The sequence below is a fragment of the Poecile atricapillus genome, chromosome 2 (assembly GCF_030490865.1).
Source record: "Poecile atricapillus isolate bPoeAtr1 chromosome 2, bPoeAtr1.hap1, whole genome shotgun sequence".
Classification (NCBI taxonomy): Eukaryota; Metazoa; Chordata; class Aves; order Passeriformes; family Paridae; genus Poecile; species Poecile atricapillus.
In genome coordinates, this window is record NC_081250.1 from 66,402,917 (window position 1) to 66,429,952 (window position 27,036).

The 27,036-nt window shown below is 42.9% G+C and overlaps 1 protein-coding gene across 1 annotated transcript in view; it reads right to left on the reverse strand.

Moving 5' to 3' along the window:
- DSP (desmoplakin) overlaps nt 1-9,703 on the reverse strand; it is a 53,215-nt gene extending 43,512 nt beyond the window's left edge. Inside the window, exon 1 of the mRNA XM_058833222.1 lies at nt 9,632-9,703. Within this exon, the coding sequence (XP_058689205.1) occupies nt 9,632-9,657 (26 nt within the window). The 5' untranslated portion in view covers nt 9,658-9,703. The remainder of the gene's footprint in view (nt 1-9,631) is intronic.
- Between the last annotated feature and the right edge of the window lie 17,333 nt (nt 9,704-27,036).

Genomic DNA, 27,036 nt, shown 5'->3' on the forward strand with positions numbered 1-27,036 from the left:
TCTGTCTCCTAAGGTAAGGCTCTATTAAAATTGCTTAGATCTTAGGAACCCCTCTTTAAACTAGTTAGTCTAAAGGAGATATAATATTCCCTACAGGCACCTGAACCCAAGCCAGAGCTAGTGTCCACACTGCAGCCCTGTCTCCTAATGTGCCTCCCTTAGAATTGCAGACACCATGAGGGTATTAGGAGACAGCAGTTCCAAAGAGGGAAAATGTCAGCAGCTGATGACTGCTTCACTAAACAGAGTTTTATTTAGAATATCTCTTTAATTTTAATGAAAGCCTCCTTTCCAACCCCAAATGGTAGACCCAAAACCCCTATTTTAGGGTTAGGGCTTAGGCTGCTGGATAGAGGGTCTTTACCCTGGACACTACCTGAACTGAATTTAACACGCTGTGTCGGTCCCTGTCTGTACCAGGGAAACCTCTGTATGTTACTTAAGAACTGAATTCCTGGGGGCACACTGAAATTCCCCTCAATGGCTTAATTCATTGCTTTTGGCAATAGTTGCCAGCCCCTCCTACTTCACGTGGCCTCCTCTGAGCTTATCTAATGGCATCCTCTCTTTAATGCTCTCCTTGCCTGGATAGGAACCAAATAAATTTAAAGTTGTTGAAATACATTGATAACCAGTGACATCTGGCATTCAAAGTACAAATCTGAGTATGACTTGATAACTGATTTCCATTATTGTAGCTTGCAAAAAAATCATCTCTGGCCTTCCAAACAGATCAAATCATCCAGATAAACCAGTATGTGACTCTTGTGTTCCTAACTCCCACGGTTTTAGGCAGTAAGGACAAGTTTTCACGTGCAAGCCACTAATCTGGCCCTGTGTCTTTGTAAGGTGCTTGATGTGCACCACTCCTCCTGTGCAGGGGCTGCCTGGGAAGAGGCAGCTTGGACTGAGTGGCAGCATTCTCAAAGTCCATGTTTGTGATGACGTGAAAGCCAGTCCTGGGAATTTCAACATCCTTCCTTTGCTCAGGCAGAATTCTTCCCAGAAAACTGACAGTTAACACTCCACAGTCTGAGCTGTTCCATGCATGTGAAGCGAGGCTGGTGCCAGTAGGAAGACCTCTGAGCAACAGTAGACGTGGTCCAAAATGTCATTAATAACAAACTGAGAGGGGTCAGACAACTTACTCAGCTGTATCCCTGTCACGGGGAAGATACATCTTAAATACACTCAAATAGTGTCTAATTATGATTTAAAGGGCCCTGCAGCAAAATTCACTTTAAAATGTAGATATGCCCCAGTGAATGTTTGAGAGTTTTTGGAGGGCAGGGTACGACTGATACAGTGTGCTCACTGTGAGCTTGTGTCCAGCCAAGTCCAGGACTGCCTGCTGAGAGCTGTCATTTCCAGGTCCCTGAACAGCCTCTGTGCTCCTTTCAGACAATCCCTGGAATATTACCATCTCAAGTCTCTGGCAGGGTTAAAAAAAAAAAAAAAAAGCCTTTGAATTAATCAAGAGGAATGAAGCTTAGGACTGCACAATTCCTTCTATACCATGCAAAAGTAGAGGGTGTGGTAAGGGATGTGTCAGTCTTGTCAAACCTGACTGACTACTCAGACAAAAAGTTTCAGGATGCCTCACTCTTCAGCTTCAGTTGGAGGAGACCAGCATGGGACATTGTTTTCCCAGCATGGTCCTACCATGACCCACAGAGCATGCACACACTATTTCTACACAGCTCTTGATTTCACGTTGCTGCAAGTAGAGCACTCAAGCAGTGACTGCACAAGGTCAAATATTTAATATTACATTATTATGGTTCCTTTAAAGTCTCACTTCACCATTCTGTTTCTTTCACCAACACCTGGTGATATTTGCTAGAGCTTGAGAAGTTAACATATCTCAAGATACTTAATAGTGCTGAGAGCAATACAAGGCTATTTCTGACTAATTATTCTTTAGTAGTTGGGCAGCAATCTTTTCAGTCTCATACCATGCACGCAAAATGCATTCATTTACGAAGATTAATTATTTTTTAAAAATATGAACTTTTGTCAAGGTGCATCTGCTCCTCATTATTCAGACATTTTGATAATTGTTGTTAGATACCACAGAGCTGTTCAACCACACACAGCAAAAGGTGAGAAGTAGGACAGTAGAAGCTCTCAAGGGATCTTGACACTTGCTTCACACTGAGGCTGCTCTAATTTACACCCAGGTGTCTTCAAGCCCAAGGGGATAAGGAGCACCATGATTTTATTGACACCCATCCCTTTCTTCTGCTTGTGTCCTCATTCTTTGAAATGAAAGTGAAGGATCAAATGGGAGCCTCTACAGCTGCCCTGTAGACACCCAGAGTTCCCCCTCATTAGAGTGAATCTTCCATCAGCAAAGTTGCACATTGTAACAGATGTTTGTCATCCCACATCTCAAATAACTGGGTTATGGCACTGGCCTGAGGCACTGATAGCCTTATTAAAATGTAACCACCATAATTTAAAATACCTTTTAAGAGGGAATACCAGATCAGAGCAGCTATAAAGGTTCCAAGCATCTTTAGCAACTTAATGGAGGAGGGAAGGGTAAAACTTCATGAAAAGGTTTTCATGTACAACTCCCCTATGCTGAACTTTTATAGTACATCCAAGACTGTGGAGGATAATGGAGAATTGGATCTAATATATATAAAGGAATATAACTTTGCACTAGTTTTTGCAAGCAGACCTGTCATTTCATGTTCAATTTGTAGGTCATACCACAACTACTTTGATAACAACCAAGGAAAGTAAAAATTCAGTTCTTTACTGTGCCAGAAACTCTGCTTCTCACAGCTGAGGAGTGGAGGTGTCATCCTTAAAGGAATATTTTGTTCTCCAAAACCCTGAGGCTACGGAGGGCAATTTATGTTCTGGTAGAATTGGAAACCTCCTTACCAAGATACCTGCTGTACAAATTCCAGATGTTATCGCAGTGTTGTGTGCTCCAGTTGTGCGTGCTTGTACACCCAGCCAGCAAGAGCTCACCACACCAAAGGAACCTTGCACTACTTGGCAAAGGCAGCTTTAAGAATTGATGGGTGCAGAAAAAACCTTTCCAAATAAATAAAACTTGACTTCAGAAAGTTTCCTAAGAGTCCTTTTTATTCTCATCATTCAACAGGGGATTTTATTACTATCAAGTTTGTATTACCAGCGAGGAAAGAAAGGAAAAAAGAGGCAGCCTTCTCTCACGCATGTCCCTTAACTCTCTAATGACAAATTCAGAAGTGAGAAGTTGAAGTCAGCCTCTTTCCTCCCTCCAGCTGAGTCATGTTGATCAGAAATGGGATCTCTTTTATTCCAGTTGTATTTTCCTCCATTATAAAGGCACAACCATTGCTAGAACTCATTTAAACCTCAAGCAGTTGTCATCAGAGGGACCAGAATACTACAAGGCAGCCACTGGGGATCATGAAACATCTGTGATTTCTGCAGCTTTCAAGATGTGGCAATGTAAATGTGGAAGTGTTCTCCAGTCTAGACCAAATTCCAGTGCTACCTAAGATTCTCTCAGACTTGTAATATTCTCCTCCTTCTCCTCCTCCTCACTTATCGCTGTAGTTCTGCTGCTCAGCATTCTGGAGCTGCTGTGCTTTGCTTCTTCCCCCCAAACACCTACACGAGCCCTGTAGTTCAAATAGCAGAATCAATTGCATTTAATTTTCTGCCTTCTCATTCTCTGCTCCATGTAATTATAAAAGTCTGATAAAGAGACCAGAAAATTAAAGTCCTAATATGATGAGATGCTAAAGAAGCTACTTTGCATCAGTGTTTTCTTCCCAGTTCTCCATCTGATTTGGATGTGTTGGGTATCTACAATATCTTCTCTATGTAAGTAGGTCTGAGTAAGATACATAGGAAATAAAATTACTGTTTAATTTCCTCTTTTTCTGTTTAGCTCCACTTTTCTGCTAGGGTGATTTAGCTCCCTTTAGGAAACATCAGCTGTCTCCATAAAAATACTCATTTTTTGCATGATTAGCAGCACAAGAAGCAGCAAGGCTGATAACTATGTTGAGTTTGCATGGCCTGGTTTTGGTAGCAGATGGACTGCAGGGGTGACTTCTACAAGAAACTGCCAGAAGTTTCTCCAGAACCAGTGCCAGAAAGCTCCGGGACAGACCCATCACTGGCCAAGGCCAGGATCAGGAGTGATCATAACACCTCTGTGATAACATATTTAAGGAGGAAAAATTTATTGCAGAAGTAATTTGCAGCCAGAGAAGAGCAGAGTCAGAATATGTGAGAGGAACAGCCATACAGACACCAAGATCAGTGTAGAAGGAGAAGGAGGAGGATGTGTTCCAGGAGCTGAAATTCCCCTGCAGCCTGTGGTGCAGACCATGGTGAGGCAGCTGTGCCCCTGCATGGAGGACCAGGGGGATGCAGAGATCCACCTGCAGCTCATGCAGGAGCCCACACTAGAACAGGTGGATGCCCGTGAACCTGTGGGAAGTCCCCTGGAGCAGACTCCTCTTTCCACCTGTAGACCTGTAGAAAGAGGAGCCTACACTGGTGCAGGTCTCCTGGAAGGACTTGTGACGCCATAGGGGACCCATGCTGGAGCAGGCTGTGCCTGAAGGACTGACTACACCCTGTGGAAAGGTGACCCCTGTGGGAACACTTTGTAGAGAGCTGTTACCATGAGATGGACTCACACTGGAGAAGTTCATGGAGAACTGTTTCCTCTAGGAGGACACCAAGCTGGAGCAGGGGAAGCTGCTCACTGAGCAGCAGCAGGAACATCCTGTGATGCCCTGACCATAAACCCCATTCTCTGTCTCCCTGTGCCACCATGGCAGAAGAGGTAGAAATGGGAAGGAGGGAAGGATGGGGGAAGGTGTTTTGAAGATTTATGTTACTTCTCATTATCCTACTTTGATTTTGTTGGTAATAAATTCAATTAATATCCCCAAGCTGAATCTGTTTTGCCCATGATAGTATTCAGTGAGTCATCTCTCTCCTGGTCCTTATCTCAACTCATGACCTTTCGTTCTGTTTTCTCTCTCCTGTCCACTTGTGGAGGGTAGTGGTAGAATGGCTTTGGTGGGTGCCTGGCATCCAGCCAGAATCAACCCTCTGTATACAACACAACTTTTATGGGAAACAAGGAAGAAAAATTATTACTTTGTGTTAACTTTCTTGGCATAGCTCAGAGCACCTATGCTGGCACAGAGGGGTCAACAGTTTTAATTTCTTTTCTGCATGGATTCCTAGGAAATTACCTCCAAATGGCATTGTAGGAATCCAGATCAGCTCACTGTATGATGATGCCTCCTATGCCATTTGCATAGGTCTCAGTGACAAAAGTGTGCTCAGGTAGGGTTTAAAATGCCTGTGAACAGATACTATAAAACCACTCAATATGAAAGACTATGTAATGCACTGTATACATATATAATATATACTATATATACTATGCCATATATATATATAGTGTATATATATGCACTATACTATTATATAATATATACACTGTATACATAATATAATATATACTGTATATATTTCCTTCAATATAAGCAGAAACTTGACTTGCCCATGCCACTCTGTTAAATGTAGTATGAGTTTCAATTAAGAACAAGTGCAGAAGTCCAGTCCTGCCAGTTGCATGACTGGTATGGCCTCACCTCCAGAACAGACTCTAGCCACATCCTTGAAAAAAGTTTTGTCTGCAAGAAAGCAATAAAATAATAATTATGAACTAGACTGCGCTTTCTTGTGCTCCTGTAGCTAATGCACCTTGTTGATGCAGACAAGAACGAGAGGAAGCACAACCTGGCTCTCCTGGGAGAGGTGGGAGCACTCAGGGCTTCCTGTGAGCTGGGCAATGGGCACATGGAAAGTGTTTTGAGAGAGACACTGTGCCCAAGGAGACCTCCTATGCCGTGGTGCTGGGCAGGAGGAGGAAGGGACTTTCATGTGTATTGGACATATTTGGCTGTGGAGTTTTGCCTGCAGAGCTCAACAGAGGCCTGTACTTCTGCAAGGAGCACCTTCACCCTAGTTGCAGGACCTCACATTTGTCCTTGTCAAATGTTATGAGGTTCCTGTTGGTCCCTTCCTCCAGCTGCTCAGGTCTTTGAGTCTGAGGTCCTGACATGTGTTAGTTGCTCTCCTTTGGTGAGTTTGGTGTCAGCTGCAGGCTTGGTGAGGGTGCACACTGTCTCCACTTTCACATCACTGACAAAGATATTAAATTGTCTGAATAGATCCCTGAGGAATTCTGCTTATAAAAGCCTCCAGGTAGAATATGAACCCTTTAAGCTCAAGAAACTAGGCAGTTTTTCACCCACCTACTTATCCACCTGTTCAGACCAGAATGCTCCAACCTAGATACCAGGGTTCTCTAGGAAATCATGCCTAACATTAAGTTAAACTCAGAGCAGATAACAACCACTCTTCTTCCCTTATCACACAGAGCAATCAGTTTTGTCAAGCAGGGGAAATTCCCAGTCAATATTAGGGAAAATAAATTTACCATGAGGGTAAACACTGGAGCTGGTGCCCAGGGAGGCTGTGGTGTCTCCACCCTGGAGATAACTCAAAATCCAGCCGGGCAAGACCCTGAGCAACCTGCTTTACCTGGAACTACTTTGTGGAGGGGTGGGATGAGAGACCTCTAGAGGTCCTGCAAAGCCTGTGTGATCTGATGATCCAGCCTTGGTAAATCCATCTTGACTATTCCAAAACAACACCTCATTCAAGTAACAAAGCTTTTGCATTCACCACCATCCCTCAAAAAGGTTTGCTAGCAGCCTGAGAGCACCAATCTGCCCTGGAATGTCCTCGTTCCAAAGGTTATAAATCACCTTCTTTGTCATTCAGTAGCATACACCCAAATTCTGCCAGATTCAGTAGAGACCCTGATACTTCTGCCTTTTGGGTGGATAAAGACAAGGTTTTCCTAGCCTTCCTTTCATTTTACTTTTAAATTTATTTCTTGCTGCTGGATGATAGCAGCCAGGAGAAGGTGGAGCTGTCAGCATTGTTTTTATGATGGAAGAATAAGGGACATAGATGTGTCCAAGTGTCCAAGTGTTAGTGATATTCACATTCAAGCATGCTAAAACATTAGAGCTGGTCATAATTTTGCCAGTAACAATAGTGATGAAATACTTTCCAAAAATCTCCCCTGTATTTTGGCATCTCTGGGAGGTGCCAAATGAGCCAAAAAACTAATGAGATGAGACAACATAACAGCTGTGCTAACATTAGAAATATAACAAGCAGAAAACAATGCAAAATTATTATGAGTAAATGGCAAACAAGCTGATTTACAGCCAAAGATTAATGTTCATTGCTTACAACAATATGTTGTAAAACCATTAGACATCATCCTTAGGACACATCTACACTGTCATTGCGGTTTGCTCCCTCTTTCACTCCTGGGCCCCTGATTGTCCATACCACTTATATGCTGGTTTGCCCCCAGGCTTCTTCATTGAGAAAATCAACTCTCTCCCTCCCAGAGGGCACAAAATTCCCAGCTGTCAGCTCCAAGGACACAAGATGCTCCACTGCCTAGGTCAGACTTTTCTTCCCAAGGTGGTCAGGGTTTCTTTCCTGAGCAGACCACGGGTTGTGAAGGCTTGCTCATAGTCTCTTGTCATACTGAGATATGAATTTTGCTGTGTTGCTTCATCTGGAGCAGATGAACAGCTTTCTGCAGGGATACTGGAAGGCTGCTCCAGGGGAAACTGTGGCTACAGTCCTTCAGTGAAATAGTCCACATGGATTTAGCAACAGTCCATCCCCATTAACATCAGTTAGGATTTTGTGTACTCTGGCTGGCTCTGTTTGGTTAAACTTGCTCTGAGCCAATTTTCTAGTAAAAAACCACCCTGTTTCCTCTAGAATCATCATGCTACTAGTAATGAGAGGGATCACCCCTGTAGTAGCAGCAGGAGTTTTCCTTAAAACCGTTTCAGATTTCAAACAAGCATTTCAGATTTCTGTCACAAAACCTGATTTCCTGTATGTTTGCAGAACATACATCCTTCATGCACGTTATCCTCCTTGGCATCATGCCCATGAGAGATTTTGTGATTCTGTGAGAGGTCTGTGGGATGCCCTGGTTTAAGATAATATCTATCTGTATATATATATACAGTACTGCATGCAGAGCTACTTTTAAATAAACACACAAAAAGTCAGACCTAGAGGTCCCCAGGATTTTCATGTTCTGCTTTGCTATAATTTCCCTTCTAGTTTCACATGTCCTCAAGAAAATCAGGTTTTGCCTATCAGATTGACTGATGGGTATATTCTATATGCACTACCATGTATTTCATGCATAACAAGAATAAAAACATCCTTCTCCAGAAGAGTGACTGCATTCATTCATTCATTCATCTGCATTTCCTTCCCTTTAATCCCTTTTTTCTGCAGACTTTGATGAGCTGAAAACCGTGTGCAAAATTTACACCAACATACTGAAAAATCCACTGCTGTGTGCCCTTGTTTTTGATGGGAATAGCCCATCAGGGTGCTTGTTCTAACAAGCGCGATACAATTTTTGCAGCAGCAAACAAGTTTTTATCTTGCATGCAGAACTTATTCAGAAGGTATTACTTCTGCTGGGACTAGAGGCAGGAATGAGTCACATCTCCTTAATACGCATGAAGTGCCCTGCCCCAAGGAGTGCCTCTGTTTTCCTCCCTTCCCTGTCTCGCGCACTCTCTCTCAAGCCTTAATTGTCTTGAGTTATAACGCTTTTGAGAAATCACTCTTAAAATTATGACTCCTGTTAAAGTTAATTAGACACGAACCCCAGCCAGGAGAGCAGGCATAGTTTCATAATTGTTATTCTAGCTGAAACCAGGAGGATTCCCTGACCACAGGAAGTTCAAAGGACCAGCAGCAAAAGGAGGAGATAACCTCTGTTTCCAGAGAACACCGACTTCACTTGGGATGCCAGCGGGTTTATGACAGGAGCTTTGCCCTAATTACTGTTTGGGGTGGAGCCTCTCACAATGATAAACAATAGGATTTCTACAGGGCTGAAGTTTGTAACAGCACCACATATTTAGGCATAGGTGTGTTATAGCAACACGCATTCGGTGCATTTTAGAGCCTTCTCTCCTTGGAGCTGGGTATCGCCCTAAAAGAGGAGTTGTTGCCCCATGTGACCCATTTGGGGAAAAACATATGCTTCACTGAGGCCACATTATTTTAACAAACAAAATGTAGTCAATTTTACAAATTTACAAAACCAGAAGACATTTGAATCTGTGACATTTAAAAGTGAAAGGGAACTTCATATATTTATCAATATAAAAATAAAGTCAAAGCAAACTAATAACCTAAACCTGCTAGAGGATAACAATAATTGCAAGACTGTACTCAGAAACACCCTGCAGCAGAATTCCCATTGACTTTATTGACTAAATTCTCACCCCACAGATTTTTCTTAAGCTGCTTCCACACATAAAATTAATTTCAAAGTCCTTTCAAAGACGAATAATGTTCTTATTTTTTGAGCATTAATGGTGTATTTAATGATTTAGAAACATGCACAGCAGAGCCTTTGCCCGGAGGTCACCACAGTCTAGGTAAAATAAAGCTAGAACAGACTCAGAACAGCATAACAGCTACCTAATATAAACATTGATCATATATGCAGACTTACAAATATGGAGATGGATGGAGAAACATTTCGGATGCCGCTGTTTAAAGGGTTCATGCATATACAGAAGGTTTTGGAAAAAAGAGGGGAAGGTCATATGACTCAGTGTCAGGATAAAAGCCAGTTTTGTTAGAAGGCACCAAGCTAGGCTCTGTAAACACATGTGGTCTAGTATGGTCTATGGTCTGGGGGGAATCTGGAGCAGCCTGAGAGCAAGATAAGAGAGGAATGTGTGAGCAGATACAGAGCCAGGGGTCAGGAAGGGCATCACTTGTGAAAGCGAGAGGCTCCAACTCAGTGCAGAGAGACAGGAAAACCTGGAGAGGGGGGTGTGAGGGGGAAGCATGGCAGGAGGGAAGGTTGACTTCAGCAATAGATGCGCTTAGGATAATCCATGATGTGAAGCAAGGATTTACAAAAATACCATTTTGGTTTTTTCCTGCAAGTTTTAAACACTGATGATTTCTGTTTGAAGAATACATTTTGTCATTTTTTAAGGGATTCAAGGAAACATGTCTGTGTACAAGTTACAGATCTTACCTCTCCAGACCTATTGACATTGTCTTTCCCTGTAACACCTGCAAAGAAGAGGGCTGGTCACTTCTTGAAGAAAGAGTGATGTATTTCTGCAGACAATATACATATTTTCTGTGAATGTTATAATTTTTTTAACAGAGGTCAACTTGGTCCTGTATTAAGGATTTACTTTAGTAAAATCGGTACAGTGTGAGCTTTGGCAGCAAAACCTTGTAAGGCAACGTGGAGATTCAGGAGCAATGCAGGCATGGATAGACACGGCTCAAAGTGGACTTTATTGCTGCTTGAAACCCAGCAGGTTTACAGAGACCCACGATCCCATGGCTCCCACAGCCTGCAAAAATGCAGCTTGTGCCTCCAGCACAAGAGAATGGGGAAATTCATCCAGCTGTGGACTGCCAGCCCTGCAACTGCAGGAATCTCAGTCTGCTTCAGGTAAAGGGTATTTTTTCCACACCTTCTTCTCATCTGTGAATGCACTCAGATACCATCAGAAGGCCAGCAAAGCACTGCCTTGCAGGAACACAGGAAACACAATAAACAGATGGATATGCCAGCATGAGATGGCTGAAAGAGATGCAGCAGAGACCATTTTCTAAGTATGCTCCATCCTGCATACAGCCATAGCTTAAAACAGTGGGCTACTTTTCACAGAGATTAAATTTTAAATCCAGAAGGAACCAGTTTGATAATATAATTGGTCCCTGGCACAGGGCAAACTGTGCAATCTCACCTTGTAAATCTAATCTTTTATCAAACCTACATTTTGTGGCTGAGTTAAAGCATAACTTTTGGAAAGATAGGCAATTCCGCTTTTACTTCGGATAACTGTATGTTGGGTGGTTAACGACTTCAAAAGGGAAAGATCATCTTTAAAGGATCATTTTGGATCACAGGTCTATGGAGATGACAGTTTGACTTCCCCTTATCCCTGGATTAGCAAATAGTGCGACAGCACTTGAGTCCTGCCCTGCTATGGGAGAATTGGCACCTTGTATGGGACCAGCTAGGAAAGCTGGGAAAGGTGGGAAAGAAAGAGACATGACAAAGGGATACTGAGGTGGAAATCTTGTCTATATTTCCAGCCACATTACTTGATCTGACAAAATATTTTTAATCGAAAAAACAAAGCTTTTTTCTCTTTTACCCTTAAATCATCCCAGCTACCACAGTTCTACTACTGCATCTTGCATTTGGCCTCAGAAAAATAGCATAATCAGAAAAATACCTTTCAACAAAAGAGAAAACCACAGTAAAATAACAAAGCACATTACACCCCTATTATGTGGCTCACAGCCGGGTAGGATGGTCTCAAGATCTGTTATTAAGCAGAAATAATAAATGTTTCATCCTACAGATGCAAAATGGTGGACTCAAACAAACAGAGCAAGCACTCATGCGCATGCTGTCCATCTCCTGACTCACACGTGCAACACTGGAATGTGTTACTTTCACAAAATATGCCTTTTATCTTGCTGCAGCTAACAGCAGATCTGTGGTTAGGAATTTTTCAGGCATGCTTCATTCAAGTGGTGCTGCCTCAACAGAGAGCTGCTGTGCCTTTCCCCTCCCCTCGCAATCCCGCCAGGCGGCATATCCTGAGGGAGGCCTGGCACACTGGAAAACTTTCTCTTGCCAAACTCACCTCCTGAAAAGAAAAGTGGTAATAACACGGGGCATGGCCAAAACTGAGAAATCCTTGCAGTGGTCCTCTTGTGGCATGATCCCTTTGCCTCCAGGAGCTCTGACTGAAACAAGCAGGATTGGTTTGGCATAAGAAAAGGAAATTAATTTCATCCTGTGAAATAGCACCCCATGCTTATGGTGCCTTGGAGGACTTAGCAGAAGATTAAGTGTTGTCTGACACCAGCTAGGAATTCTTGTATCTAAATCTCTTGACTTAGACTAAGAAATATAAGTGTCCATCCACATTGCAGGCAGAATTTTTAGTTCTTCCACTTATGCGCAGTAGGACCAAGATCTCCTGAGGTGCAAAAGAACAGCAGACTAATTTTAGTGACTGGCAAATAAGTTCAGTTTGTACAAACATGATGCCTGGAGAAATATTTGATCTATGATGAAATAGGTTTATTTCTAATGTAGAAGGCTTTGGCACAGAAACTCCTTTTTGGATGATGGAGTTGCTATATTTATAAACTGCAATCTCATCAAGACAATTACCTTTTTTTCACAGCATGTTCCATTCATGGCCCCTTCTGTTATATCTGTTGTCTTTACACATGTCCTAAAGAATTGGGAAATACAGGCAGGTTTCCACCCCCCAATATATGAAATGAAATTATCACAGTCCTCAGTTAGCTTGTTTGAATTCCAGCTAATTAAAAGGCATGAGAAGAGGGTAGGGATCTGGTCCTCTGCCCCCTCTTGCATTACCTGGGAGAGCTGAGGCCCCTGCCCTGCTCCCCAGGCTCCTGCAACTTGCTTGGGAGGTCCAAGAAGGATAGTGGTCTCTCGCTGCAACTTGTGATACTCGATGCTAATCTGAAAATCACCAGATTAGAGGAACGTTTGATTCCACACACTGAGCCAAACACATCTTGCATTTAAATCTGTTGATATCAGTAGCTGTGCACAAGGGATGGATTTACTGCACTGCAGCTAACCACTGAATAGCAGAAATTGCTGGTTTCAAATATGTGTGGGTTTATCTCCTTTATGTCTATACTGTCCTGGCCCTGCTGGCCTTGGCCCGCCTCCCTTCTTCATGTGATTGCACATCATCCCCATGTGGAATAGCCAGGCTAGGAAAGTACTTCAGTGTGGAAGGTAGAAAGCTTGGGTGAGCACATTCAATGGGGAAAGAAGCATAGAGGCTTCAAATTTTGCCCAGACTTTCTGTTCATCTAGTTCCAGCTCTCTTCCTCCAGCAGTGATCCTCAAAAAGAAACATTGCTCATGAAAAATAAGTTTGGATAATGCTATGATGAATATGATTGCAACAGTGCTAAGAATCATGTGTTTTTTCAAGAGAACAGAAGGAATACTTTTCCTTTTCTCCTCTCTATTAAAGAGAAGTGATCTGAAACTGTCCATGGTCTAGAAATACATCTTTTGAAAGGAATCTTGCAGATCCTCTGGTAGGTGATATTTGAGAACCTACATTGTAAGCTTGCAAAGAATAGAAAAACAGGTTACACATGCAAGTTTTCGTGTATTCCAACCCTTTACCTTAAAGCACAGGCTGTTCACAGGTATTCCCATCACATTTAGTTGTGAAGGACTTTCAACTGACCAGCCAAGAGTTTTGTCTCAGAGTATAGCCACCTTTACAAGAAACCACATCAACATGCCAACCAGACTCCTCCAGGAGATATTTCCCACTGACTCTTTCCAAAGTCACACTGCATCTGACCTTTTCCTGGGCCAGGAGGAGAGAATTTGCCTTTCACATGCATCCCTGACGCAGCTGCCATGGAGCTGCCCTAGCACAAGCAATGGGTGTGGGAGGCAGGCAGCTCCTACCCTCCCATCACCTCACTATCAATAAACCATCCTCCACACTGAGTTGCAGGTAGGAACATGTACCCTGGATGAGTTACAGGTAGGAACATGTCCTCTGGATGAATTACAGGTAGGAACATGCTCCCTGGCTGGCTGCCTGCCTTGGTTCTGCCACTGTTGGCTGTGAGTAATTATCAGCCTGCCCTGCAGAGAGCACGAGGTGCTGTTTTTACTGGTCTAGCAAGCTGTGATTATGAAGGGACCACAATAAATGTTGAAAATAAACCCACATGGACAACCACCAAGAAAGGGAGTTCTTTGCAGCCTGAATCCAGTCAGCTTTCCATTTTCCACACTCGAGGAAATTCCCACTTCCCTTGGCAGCTACAAGTCCTTTCTGCCTCAGTGTTGTAACAGAGAGCCAGGAACGTATGCCACTCTCTATTTGCACACTCTCCAGCTCCTCCCTGACATTCACTTGCCTTCCAGACTGAAAATCACTGCCCAGGTTAGCAATCACACTGCCAACAACAAAAAGGAGAGAGAGAGGGAGAGAGGGGTGAAAAAACCAAAAAAGCCTGTGGTGGTATAAAACAGACCCTGCAGGAATGGGGCTGGATAAGAGTGATGCCTGCACTGCCAGACTGTGGTGCTAGGAGCAGGTGGGATTCCTGCATTCATCTGTGGGACCTTAGGAGATGGAGAAGATATAACTTTTACAGGGCGATATAAAGCCCCACATGCTCTGGACAATCAGGCAAATAGGAACTGGAGCCTGTGTGCTGTGCATATTCACTTTACATTACATCGGCTCCAGCAAACACAGGGCAGGCAGAAAGGAAAGCCTTAAGACTTTTTTAGGTGGGAACTGTCAGCAGTGCCAGGGAGAAGAGGGTAAGCTCCAAAGAGGTGAGGGAGGGTCAGCCTGGGTAGATTGTGCTGCAACCTGGCCCCCTTTGTGAGCACTGGCAGGAGACCCGACAGGGAGAAATTAAAGGAACTGGTTATAGAGGCTCTGAACTTATCCCTGCCCACAGCAGAGGCTGAGCACATCCAAAAAGAAACTGGGACAATTGAGCCCTTGGGGATCTAATGCTGGCAGCATTGACAAAAAGAGTAGGACTTCAGGATAATTCAGCGGGTTGTGATCTTTTACTCCACTTTTCCTTATTCTTTTGCTATTTTCATTCAGAAAAATGAATAACCTGTGAATTTTGTTCCTCCAGGAAAGTGTTCCTCTGTTTAAAAGGAAAGTTTTCAGAGATGCCTTAGTGAGTCCCATTTATTTTCACTAGGTTTTATAGTTACTCAGACAGCTATTTTAGAGAAGCTTTGCTTGGAAACCAGGGATATAGATCCAGATGAAAGTTAGGGGCCCAAAAATCTTCAGACAGGCATATTCAAAAGCCCAGCAGGGTAAAGTGCTGAACTTCCTTCTACTGGGATAAACTGTTCACCAAAGAAATTTTACCTCTCCCTTCTTTTCTTCCTAAAGGAAAACAGGGGGAGAAATTTACATTATCCTGACACAAGTGTGTTTAAACACAGTCAAAATCTTCTGCAAGTTCAACCCATGATTTCACCCAGTCCAAACCAAAATGATTGCTTCTCACTAAGCCCCTTGTCAGTACATGCAGTGTGATAAAGTATTAGCATTATCATAGAATGACAGACTAATTTAGGTTGTAAAAGACCTCTTAGATCATGAAGTCCAACCATGAACCTAGCACTGCCGAATCCAGACCTTAATTCCTTTAAAGAAACAGCCACTCTTAGCCAGTTGCCCAGGGATGCTCTCATTACATCACTACTATACAAAATAATTTCACTTAATCTGAAATGACATAAAGAGATTGTTCCTGTTGTGAGGTTGGGCTGTATTTAATGCAATATAATTAAAAATCTTTCCACATGTCCTGCATGCCTATTAAAGCACTCTAACTGTACCTGCTAGGAGAGCACTTTTGCAGAGAACTCACTTGGTATCAGCCAAGTTGTGAGGAATTGAAGCCCTTCTCTGGCCATCAGTGGGAGTAGCTGCAGTCCCAGTGATTAATGCAGCTATTAAGTTACAAAGAAAACTCTTCATCTGACTGTCCTCTGACTCAGCCAAAAACAAACTTGCTTTATCTCTCCTTCTCCAGTCCAGGCCCCCTCCCTTGCTCCTTTTCCACATCAACAAAGGAAAATGTGGGACAAGATGAAAGAGCAGGGCCAGGGCTTTCATTAGCATACCAGGACAAGGAAAAAAAGGTAAGAAGCTCAGGGAAGGACTCGGTGCCCAATTTGTGCCTTGTAACCAACGCCAAGGAGTTCTATGTGAAGCAACACGGTTGGTGTGCAGTGTTTAATGAAATTTAGTGTTGCTGCCTCCTGCCAATACCAAATGTCATCCTTCAACATGGTTCTCAGACAAGCTCTGGTTTTAATCCTGCCTTCCTTCTGATTCTAAAAACGCATGCAGTAATCAGCACAGAAAGAGAGCTCATAAACCCATCCTGCTGAATACCTCTGTTGAAAGCTTTTTATTCAAAGCTACTTTATCAAACTGCCTGTCACACGGTTTTAGCTTTATTAATGATGTCTCTTCCTAAACCTGCTTAAAATATATTTTACTATGCCATGTAAAAAGGCAGCACTGTATCAGGTTTCAGTGCATACAGAATAATTTACAGCAGCTGAAGAGTCCAAAATACATTTATAGTTCCACTATTTGTTACTTTTTATTACTGTGTACTTTCAAATGTACTGTGTATTCAACCTGAAAATACAATATAATCCAAGCAAACCATACTGATAATGAGCACTGAAGAATAGCTTTTATATCACAGAAGGATCTCAGCCAAGCTAGACATTGTCTCTTGCCTGCAAAGATTACAAGTGACACAACAGATAAAACAGAGAAGAAGGGAAAATCCACGCTTACTGCAATTCCCAGTAAGATTTTCCTAGTTAAGCTGGCCAGATAAATCTTTGCTACAAGAATATTTTCACTAGGATGGTACATTTTGGTATGGATGAACACATTCTTTTACAACTAGTCCTGACCTGCTACACTCTTGGCTGGCTCAAATAAAAGCAGTAGTATCTTCCATTTCGGGAATGGATGGGGAAGAATAGTGTCTCCAGGTGATGTCAGGAGAGTCCAGTCCTTTTTGCTACAACGCCCCAAATTGTGACTCACCCTCATAGCTGTGTGTAAAACCAATCCTTCAGGATGTTGCTTCTACGAGCCCCATCCTACTCTTACCTCCTTTTTCCCAAATGGAACAAAAAGGCAAGGGACAGAATTTCAGAATATGCTTGTGCCTGCTGAATTTGATGATTTATTTCATCCATTTACTTATTTGAAAGCCTTCTTATCTGGCTGGGGAAGATGCTGAGCAATCCCTCTCTGCGTGCTCAACTCCCACCCAGGCCCAGATGAACCACAGTGAGATCTCACATAACAACATGGGATAGTGACCATGTTTTTTCTCCCTACAAAGTTTTGCTTATCACACACCTAAGCTTCTGTCCTCTTCTGGAAAGAGGCTTCTACAGCACAAAGGGCACCCCAAACTTGCTTAAACCTTTCTACAATGCAGGAAACAGAACTATAAAATTTGTGAATAGAGAAACAAGTCCTGCAATGTCTTGCTCTTCCTGTCTGCTCTTCTCTTGCCATTGATAAGGAGCAAAATGGGCTGCTGTGACTACACAGGGCCTCATGAAAGAGCACAGGCAGGAGTGACCTACAGTGTCTCCCTCTCTCCTTACTGTCACAACTGTTGGGGGAAGCATCTAGCAGCCATCTATCTATCTATCTATCTATCTATCTATCTATCTATCTATCTATCTATCTATCTATCTATCTCCATCCATCCATCCATCCATCCATCCATCCATCCATCCATCCATCCGTATCACCTGCAAATTTTCTCACCATGCTGATGACATCCCTCCATGGCCATGCTTCTGCATTCACTTTGCCTTCCCCCAGGGGTGACATCTCTCCTAGTAATTGGTGAAAGCTCCTTGTTTTTCTGTAATTCCTTAATTACCATGGCAGTAATCTTCCAGTAACTGACTTTGCTCTTCCAGTAATTACACCATACAGGTATTTAGGGGTGTAATGGACACACAGGACAACAGATCCACCAGAGTACCTATAAAAATTGGCATTTATACTCCACCCAAATGCTGATTTCAGTAAGCACACATGTGCATTATCTCCCAGTTCAGTGAAGATTTCCACAGATGTCCCTGTGTTGCTCCTGGAGGCTCCATTTTCCCGGCAGACCAGTGGTTTGAATGCCTGACACATTTGCTGGTGCTGCATTTGACGCTGGTGAGCGTTGCTTCCTGTGACTGAAATGAAGTCAGTCCAATCAATCATTATCATTATTATTAACTAATTTCCCCTTCCCATCCCTTCCCTAGAGAGTGAACAACCAACCAGCCAAGCAGAGAGGTACCAGGCATCCTGCAGCACAGCCTCTTCCAAAAGAAACCTGACCTTTCTGTCAGACACGGAACTGCGAATGACATTTGCTTTCACACTTGCTTGAGGAATGCTCGTCTTCTCAGCGGCTGCACAATGCCCATGTGTGGAATGCAGGCTCTTCTGACACCTTCAGATTTAGCAAAGCTCAGATACACATTCATACCCAAAAAATATGCAGGAGATGTTAACCTGTTTCGTGCACCCCCCCTCTCTGCTACTCAGTTTGCAAACACACATCTCATGTTAAGTGCGTGCCCACAAAGAGTCATAATCAGGTCAGAAATATCACTGTGGCATCAGGACAGCACCCCCTGCCCTAACTTAGAATGGAAATAACTAAGAAATACATCTGTTACTTTCTTTCCAAAATGTTAACACTCTCACGCTAAGTACTACACATTTGCGTGTGTTTTTCCCTTTTAGGACACTTCCATATTTGTGCCAGCACTGCTGGATTTTGTAAACATGTTAACATTATTTGTATTATCTTCACTTCTCAGCCAGAAAAAATATCAAAAGGGATTGTTTCTGAATGGTCTAAGTAGTCAAAGCTGGATATGTCCTACATAGTAGACTCATGAGGTTTACATTAATGCATTGTGGTTGGAAGAAGGACATTTATGGCACATTTTTACACAGAACAATTTTCACTGAAAGAGATGAAAAATAGTTGTTGGGGCTTTTTGTTACAGAGACTCAAAAGTTGGAAAAATACCATCTGTTTTCATTAAAATTAAGAAACATGATATTTCCTGACCTTGTTCTTTATTGACTTTTTTCTGATGAACCTCTTTGATCTTAGTTGTTTTATACTTAATTTCAAATCAGCACAGACAAGGTCAGTACCTCTCTGCATAACAAAAATTTGAATTAATCCCTGCATTAATACCCACACTCATACTTGACAGGCCATACTTTTTTTTTTGTGACACTGTTTGTGGACTGTATCTAGTGTTGCTATCCAAGCACTAATTAAGTAACACTTTAGGGAATATTGGTAATATTCAAGCCAAATGCTTTCACATGTACCTACACGAAACACACTCTGCTGCCAGCAAACATGGTAACTAAATCTTTCTGAGGGGTGGTCAGTGTATCTCAGACAATTATGAGAAAATAAGAGAAAAGGGAGATGGGATTCCTGCTGTTTCTCAGCTTGTCCCTGTGGGGTTTCCCACAAGGCCTTGAAGGGTTGCTGCCTTCAAATCATCAAGATCAAATGCATCCAAATGAGTTTTCCCTGCTAATTCAGGCCTGAGTACTCACAAAAATGTTGGGGTTTTTAATTCCTATTTTGAAATATCTTGCACAGGCTTCAGAAGAGGCAGCCCTCTGCATGTCTTCCTGCTATCTCCCAATAATTCACTACTGAAAGGAAACCACCAGAAAAAAAAATTGGATCTCAGATGTTTCAGAAAATTAGGGTTTTCCATCTTTTATGAAAAGAATTAATGGAAGAACACTATCCAGAACGACCATAAAAATAGCCCCTTTTTTCTTCAGCTGGCTTTAATCTCTCCCTCACTTTCAGCAAGGACGACTCCCAGTGGTGGTCCCAGATCAGATGCCATAGATGAAGCAGCTGCATTTCAGAGCACAGTAAATCACTTGCAGATAGCCAAACTGGCCACAGATGCAGAGCCAACTCATCCAGCAATGTACAGGACAGTAATGCTCAGGAAGCAACTTTAGTTTCATCAACTAAGGTAGCTTGGGTGACGCCTTTGCCTGAAGCACTGCCCTGGCTTTCTGTTGCAGCCAAAAAAAAAAAGCTGCTGAGTGTGGACAAATCATGGAACAGATTAAAAAGTAGCTGAGCTGACGCATGTTCTTTGTATATCATCTTCTTTCAATGTACAATTCAATCCAAACTCCTCAGGCATCAAATGGTGGACTGGGGATGTGACTTATTTTTTCCACCATTATTAAAGAAAAATCCACAATATGGTTTTAGAAAGGATCAGCTTGAAGTGATGCATGCCCACCCAAAAGCACAGAAAGCACCTCACTCCAAATTGCATAAACATTCAAGATAACACATATTTTTTTTAAATATGCTTTTTGATATTGCTTCACAGATTGCATATGCAGAAAATGGCTCCATGTTCTGTTACAACAGACAGCTACAGCTTTGCCAATACACCTGCACAAAGCTAATGGGGAAGGTGCTTAGGTCTCCCTGGTGACAAAGCATCCTATGTGCCTCTTGCATTTCCCTGGACACAATAAGAGTACATGTGTAACACCTCAGAAACGGAAAAGTTTCTTTAATATCAAAAGTAGGGAATGGAGATATTTCACATCTTTCAGAATTTTGTGTTCTGGATGATCACAGTCATGCTACAACCTCCAAACCATCAAGAAGAAGCACTAATGATTTGCAAAGAACCTGAGGTCTGCAACTGGTTTTTAAAGTATATAAATCAGAAGGGGTGAAAAAAAAAGAATAGGACAATTGTTTTAACTCTTGGTGTTTTGCAAACATGACGAACATTTGCAAATACCACTGTAGTTCAGGGGCATGGGAGCTGCTGGAAAGACAAGCAGTACCTTTTTGAACAGTCTGAGGCATCGATCAGGACAGAGTATGGAGATTTATGTTAACAGAAGCTTCACTGTGCCATGAGTACAAGGTTTGGTCTAATCCTGCCCTCCAGCCTGCTGCAAGCTGCAGGAGAAGCACCTTGACTCCCATGGCCAGTGGGTCAGCACCACAGAAAAAACAAGTCAAAACAACTTGCAGAGCACAAATGAAAAGCAAAAGCACATTGCCAAGAGATAGATTGCTGGAACAGGGGTTGGTGCATCTCACTTCTGGAGGAACAGCCACAGCTGGTACTGAAGGACAAGAGCCAGTGAGCTGGGTGAGGCATTTGCAATTCAAAGGAGTGATGGTGCCAGAGGCAGAAATGGAAGCCCAGCAAAGCCTCTGCTCTCCCGCCCTGAGCACGACAGCAGAGGAAGGAGTTAGCACCACGTAGGTTTCGCTTTACTAAAAAGATTTTTGTTTTGTTTTGGTTTTAAATCAACGTGCCTGCACCTGTCAGGGAGAAACCATCCACTCAGTACAATCACAGAGATCTAGAGGGCAGATCCTCAAGGATCATCCATCACGCCCTGCTCTGGAGGAGTTGAAAAAGTTGTAATAAACACAATGCAAGCAAGCAAAGGCTGGAAGGAGAGATCAAAGGGTTTACCCGGCTTGCCTCGCTGTGGGAATGGGGAGTGCAGCTGCGTACATGAAAGGGTTACACCCAAAAAATGAAGACCATTGCCAAGCAGGGTGGAAAGAAAATCTGTTTACAATTGCAAAGCCTCATGCTTCCATCATCAGGTGTTACAGAGCAGGAATCGTTCCCTGCTAAATTTTCCAATTAGCTTCCTTGACTTTTTTAAGCATGTAGTTTCCTTTCTTATTACTTGTTTGGAAAATTCTTTTCTAGAGTACCGTTCCCATGCAAACCAAGATTTAAAAAAAAAAAAACAAAACAAAAAGCTCTGATGTCATTAGGATGAGCTGTAGGCCTGTTCAGACAGGATTATAATGGGAAAAAACCCCAAAATTTTCAACTCTGCTCTGATTCAGGTTCAAATCTTCATTTTCAGCTGTAACAAAAATAGTGATAACTTTCTGTGTCCTTATAGAAATGCAATTCATGGAATAATTTGAAGTTTTATCACCCTGTCCCTCAAAAAAAAAAAAAAATTAAAAAGTAAAGTAAGTTACTGTTGTTTTTTCTCTCCCAGATCAAGTGCAAGTTCAAATATGCCTTTATGTTTTCAAAGCGGTCAATTTGAAAATAAAACTTAGAAAAATTGAAAGAAAGAACATAGTAGTATTTTGAAAAACAAGAATCAGGACAGCTATTGACTCAGTGATGGACAATATTTGGAGGTCTGAGAAGCTTAAGATTGGGTCTTCAAGGAGAATGTGTTCAGTACTACGAAGATGAGTTAAAAAGAAGAAAAAGAAAGGAGCTGACAGGGAACCCTTTCAGGCTGCACGTCACTGAAGATGAGGCAGGGCCTTTGCTGACCCTTCAGGCTGTTTGCTGGGAGGGAACTCAAACTCATCCTGTTAAGAGATAAGGTTAAGAAAATCATCATCAAACAGCTGCATTGAAATGCTGCTAATAATATAGCATTCTGCTTTCCTGGGATGGTTTAAAAGCTTGCCATATTTTTATTGGACTTTCCAATGATGTCAGTTCGAGGCAGGGCTTAGACGAGTAATTGCTAAAGGGTGAGTCTAAAAAGGGTATAATTACTGAAGGGAGTGTCTGATGTGGGAAAGTGGCATTCCAGCTGGAAGGAGAGATGGGTCGGTCTCTCCTGGGTCCCAATGAACTCCCAGATGCCGCATGAGTATTCCCAGCCCCATGCAGTCAGTTCCATCCATGCAATGCTACTGACCTCAGTTATTCTTTAGCAATTACTCAGGCAGCAGCAATTTCACGTCCAGCACTGTTCACTGTCACCGTGCTGGGAATGCAAGCACATCTTGAATCCCTAAGATACGTAACCCTCAAGTTATTGCATCAGGCCAAGGTTGCAAAACAGATAATTGCTGACTTCAGTAAGGTTGCATGGGTGTAACTGAGAATAAAATTTGGCCCGTAGCATTGGGAAGGGTTTCACTCTAACGTGCAAGAGGGATGGGGAAGAATCCTCCTTTTGAAATGGAAACACTACATCCCCTGCTGTCCATCTCCTGCCCACAAAAGTTGCTCATCCTCCTCTTACAAATGAGAGGAATTCCAGGTGTCATTCTATACATCCATCCTCCTTTAAACCACTCCTTCACACTCACCTCTCCCACAAATGCTGGCAGGCTACTAAATTGGCTGGTAAATAGTTTAAATAGTCTGTACCAAAACTGCCTTGTGGCCCTGAACTGTGTAGCTGTTCCTACACCCATGCCCATTAAACCATTTCTTTCATTCAACTTTTGGGTCTTGCCACTGACAAAGCCTGAGAGCCTTCCTCTCAGACAAGGTGCCACAGTCAAACTGCCCCAAAATGTACAACCACAAGATGGTGGGATCACAGCCTCATCCAAGGCACAAGCAGTTCAATCTCCTTGTCTGGTGTAGCCTGATGAACCCTGCCAGATCCAGTAGCCTGGGAGCCACTCGGTGATGAGAGGATACGACTACCCTGGAAGTAAAACCACTCCTAACAAGCTACAGTTTTGACATGCCTGCTCTTAGCTGCCTTCCCACATGAATTTCTGTGTCTTCTTTCTGTACCACCCTTCAAATACAAAGTAAACTCCCAAAAGGAGTTTATTTTGCAGGCTTTTGCAAGAGCTGCTGTGTTGGTCTGGGAGCTTAGGTCTCTTCAATGCCCTGGTTAATATAACTCTGAGGTAACAAAAAGCTTCAGCAAAGAGCTGGACCAAGTGTGAAGGTTCTGTTATGATGCACTGGCACCTGAAAGGCTGGCATGGCTGAGAGCATAGCACATAATGATCAATGACTCCATGCATGCTGCACCTTCACATTTAAAGATTTCAGTTGTGTCATCTTATTTTTCTCCCTCACTGTTCCCTTTCCTTCAGGTACAAAACCATAGGTTCTCCTGGCTGTTCTCCCTGTACCAACTACCTTCAGGATTTTATCAAAATGCACTTCACTTTCATTTAAACCTTGCTACCAAACTGATTTAATTTCTTTCAGCTTCCATCTCTCACACTTCACCATGCCAGCCAGTACCAGTGGCAAGAGAACGTCACATCACCCAGCCTTACCAATTGTCAAAAAATTGTACTCATTAAACATCTCCCAGAGCAATACACAGAGCAATGGAAGCAGCACCAACATTGTTGAAATATTTATTTCCAGGTCACAGAACATTCTGAGTTGGAAGGGACCCACAAGGAATTGATCCCACAACCTTAGTATTATTAGCACCGTGCTCTGACCAACTGAGATAATCTGAGGTTGTTAATCCCATACAAACTGTAATCCTTTAATTCTGCACAGCACAACCCATAGGCAGCCACAGGGCACTTAATGTAATTGATGGGCTTCCTATAAAAGGGCCTGGCTGGTCACAGAAAGCCAACATCTCATTTCTATTTATTGAAATCACTTTGCAGTAGCATCTGTGGGCATTGCTACTTGTTTCCCCACATGAAAAAAAGTTATGAGAGTGTTCCTGGTTCACCTGTGGGAAAGCAAATTGTCCATAAAATAAGTCTGATGGGGATTTGCCAGCAGCTTGGGAAAGTTTTTTATTGAAATACTTGGAAAGCCAACACTGAAGGCAAGTTCAAATTGGTTCTTGATTCCTTTACGCAATAACAAATTTTGTCTGTCTTGTCTTCACTCCAAATAAATAAATAGTTTCATTACAGGCTGGAACCTGTTCAACTTTGAGGAAAGACCAGGACTGGCTTTTCTGTCCACCATATGTATAATGTAGAATGACATCTTAATGCAATCGCTTTGGATGGCTGAAAAGAGATCTTCACAAATAGAGCATTTTTCAAGGCTATAAGCAGTAATCCTTAGAAGCTCAGGGAAAGGAAAAAAACACACAATAGATTCTTCTGAACTCTTCATTTAAATGCTTTTTAAACAAACAACTTTGTAGGAATCATTCACTTTCTTCTACTCCACCAACATCAATGTGCCAGAACACCAAAAATGTGACATGATCAAGAAACCCTTTCTTCAGCTGCAAGCTTTTCAGCCTCATTTTAACTCAGGATAGAAATTCCATTTCCTTCAGTTACACCAGGAGTTGAGCCTTCAGCAGGACTGAGTCCTTGGTCTGGTCCCTTCCCATCCCCAGCAATAACTCGCAGCCTGTTCTGCACTGCCACACCTGATGTCAAGGAGGCAAGTCACTGCAAATCTGCCACCTCGGCCCCCACAGGGAGCGGCTTTTCAAACTAGTCAAAACTGCCCTGGGAAGAGTCTCCCTGCTGTTCCTTTGTTCTTCCCCATCTGTAGCTGGTGTGTAACCTGTGGTGAAGGTGAGGAGATGAGACAAGGTTGGACTGTTAAGGCAGGGGGACTTGAAAGTACCAGTTGGTCACAGCATCCAGAACAAGCAGTGGTGCAAAAGAAGCTGAAGAACCACAAAGTAACAACCCCTTCTCCTCTTCAATTGACCTTTCCCCTCTACTTTTGTCTCTCCAGACCCTTGCTCCGTCACTTGAGCTACCACGGAAGGAACGAGTGTTTCCCATACCCACTGCTGTTAGAACACAGCAAACATATGAACAGTGTGTTTCACACAGTGTGGTACCACCTCCTTACACTTCCTCGAGGGCCCAGGTATCAGTCACACCTGAGGTCTACAGTGCACAGTGGTAGCTCTCAAGTCTACATATCATCGTCTTCATAACCCAGAGACACAGTGTTCCGCAACACGTGTCCACTTAATGCTCCACTAGCTCATGCCTGACTGAGGACCACAGAATGAGAAAGCTGACAAGGAGAGAGAACAAACAATGACTTAAGTTTCTTTTCTAACAAGAAGCAAAAGCATTAGCAGGAACATCTTATATCAAGCACATAAATTAGACTTTTTCTTTTAAGCAGCAACAACAGCAAATCCTCTGCTCTCCATTTCGAGTCAGTATCAGCCTCCATCTCATCCTGACAACTCACAGCTCTCTGGGCTCTCTGCATCCCAAATGCAAACCCTGGCATGCAGACCAAAACTGCTCCTCTTACCACCTCAGAGCAAGCCTTACCCCAAATAACTCTACACACCAAACCTCACCTGAGAACTCAATCCTTACTAGATCTAGTGAGAAGCCTGCTTACCCAGCCCTCCCTGTCCAAACCTTGACTTCAACCTGCTTTGATTATTTATAGGTCAACAGCAACCTTATCAATATGACAACTTTAACTTACATACCATACAAACACCAGTCTGCACAATGAAGTCTCCAGAAGGATACTACACCTTTCCAAAATTGCTGTCCACATCCCTAACTAAAGCACTGGTGGCAAACCTGCAATATCTCCCTGCTCAGAATTCAGCATCAACATCCATTTAGACTTCATAAAGATACCCATCCTGAGTCTCATCCATCTTTCAGGCAACAGGGCTAAACAGCCAGGGCTAAAGACAGAGAGGAATGAACAGTGAATTTAATTTCTGGAGGCTGGAAGTACCACCAAACTAGGCTGATTCTGGACATTTCCAGCTTGGCAAGCTACTGGCTCCATCTGATCATGGGTGTAGATTACGGAGCGAAGGGGCTGCAGAACCAGCTTTGTTTCTTGCTTGTTTAGGTGCCAGCTGATGCTGATCATACCCCTCAGAACGATGTCTGGGAAATACGGGACTTTCCTGTTTCAGGGCAAGGCTAGAGCTGGAACTGGGGTTAACACTCAGGGCTGGAGGCACTAAAAAGCCAGATCTGCCCCCAGAACCTGATGGGTGAGGGGCTGCAGTCATCTACAGAGAATCAGCCCTGGCTGAGTCAGGGAGGAAAATGACAGCAAAGAGCGCCAGGCTCATGTTTGGGCAAAGGGTTGAGGCTCAGGTTGAGGCAAAGGATTGAAAAGAATGCTCAAGAGCAGGAATGCCAAGTAAATGCTCTGAATCTCTAGAAGATAACTGTGAATCAGGCTTTCTGTCCTCATGTCCCCATCACTGGCCTTCATGCCAGCCCTTAACCCAGTCTTAATGCCAGGAGAAGGGTCACTGTCCATCCTTCATCCTGTTCTGCAGCAGCCTGCTGCAACCATAGCCTGCTTCTTTGGAAAACAAAACAAAACAAAACAAAAAACAACAACAACAAAAAAAACCCCAAAACACCCCCCCCCCAAAAAAAACCCACAAAAACCAAACTAACTAACTAGCTAACTAAAAAGAAGAAAAAAAGAAAAAAAGAAAAAAAAAAGAAAAAAAAAAAAGAAAAAAAAAAAAAAAGAGCCTCATGGCCTTTGCTGCAGAC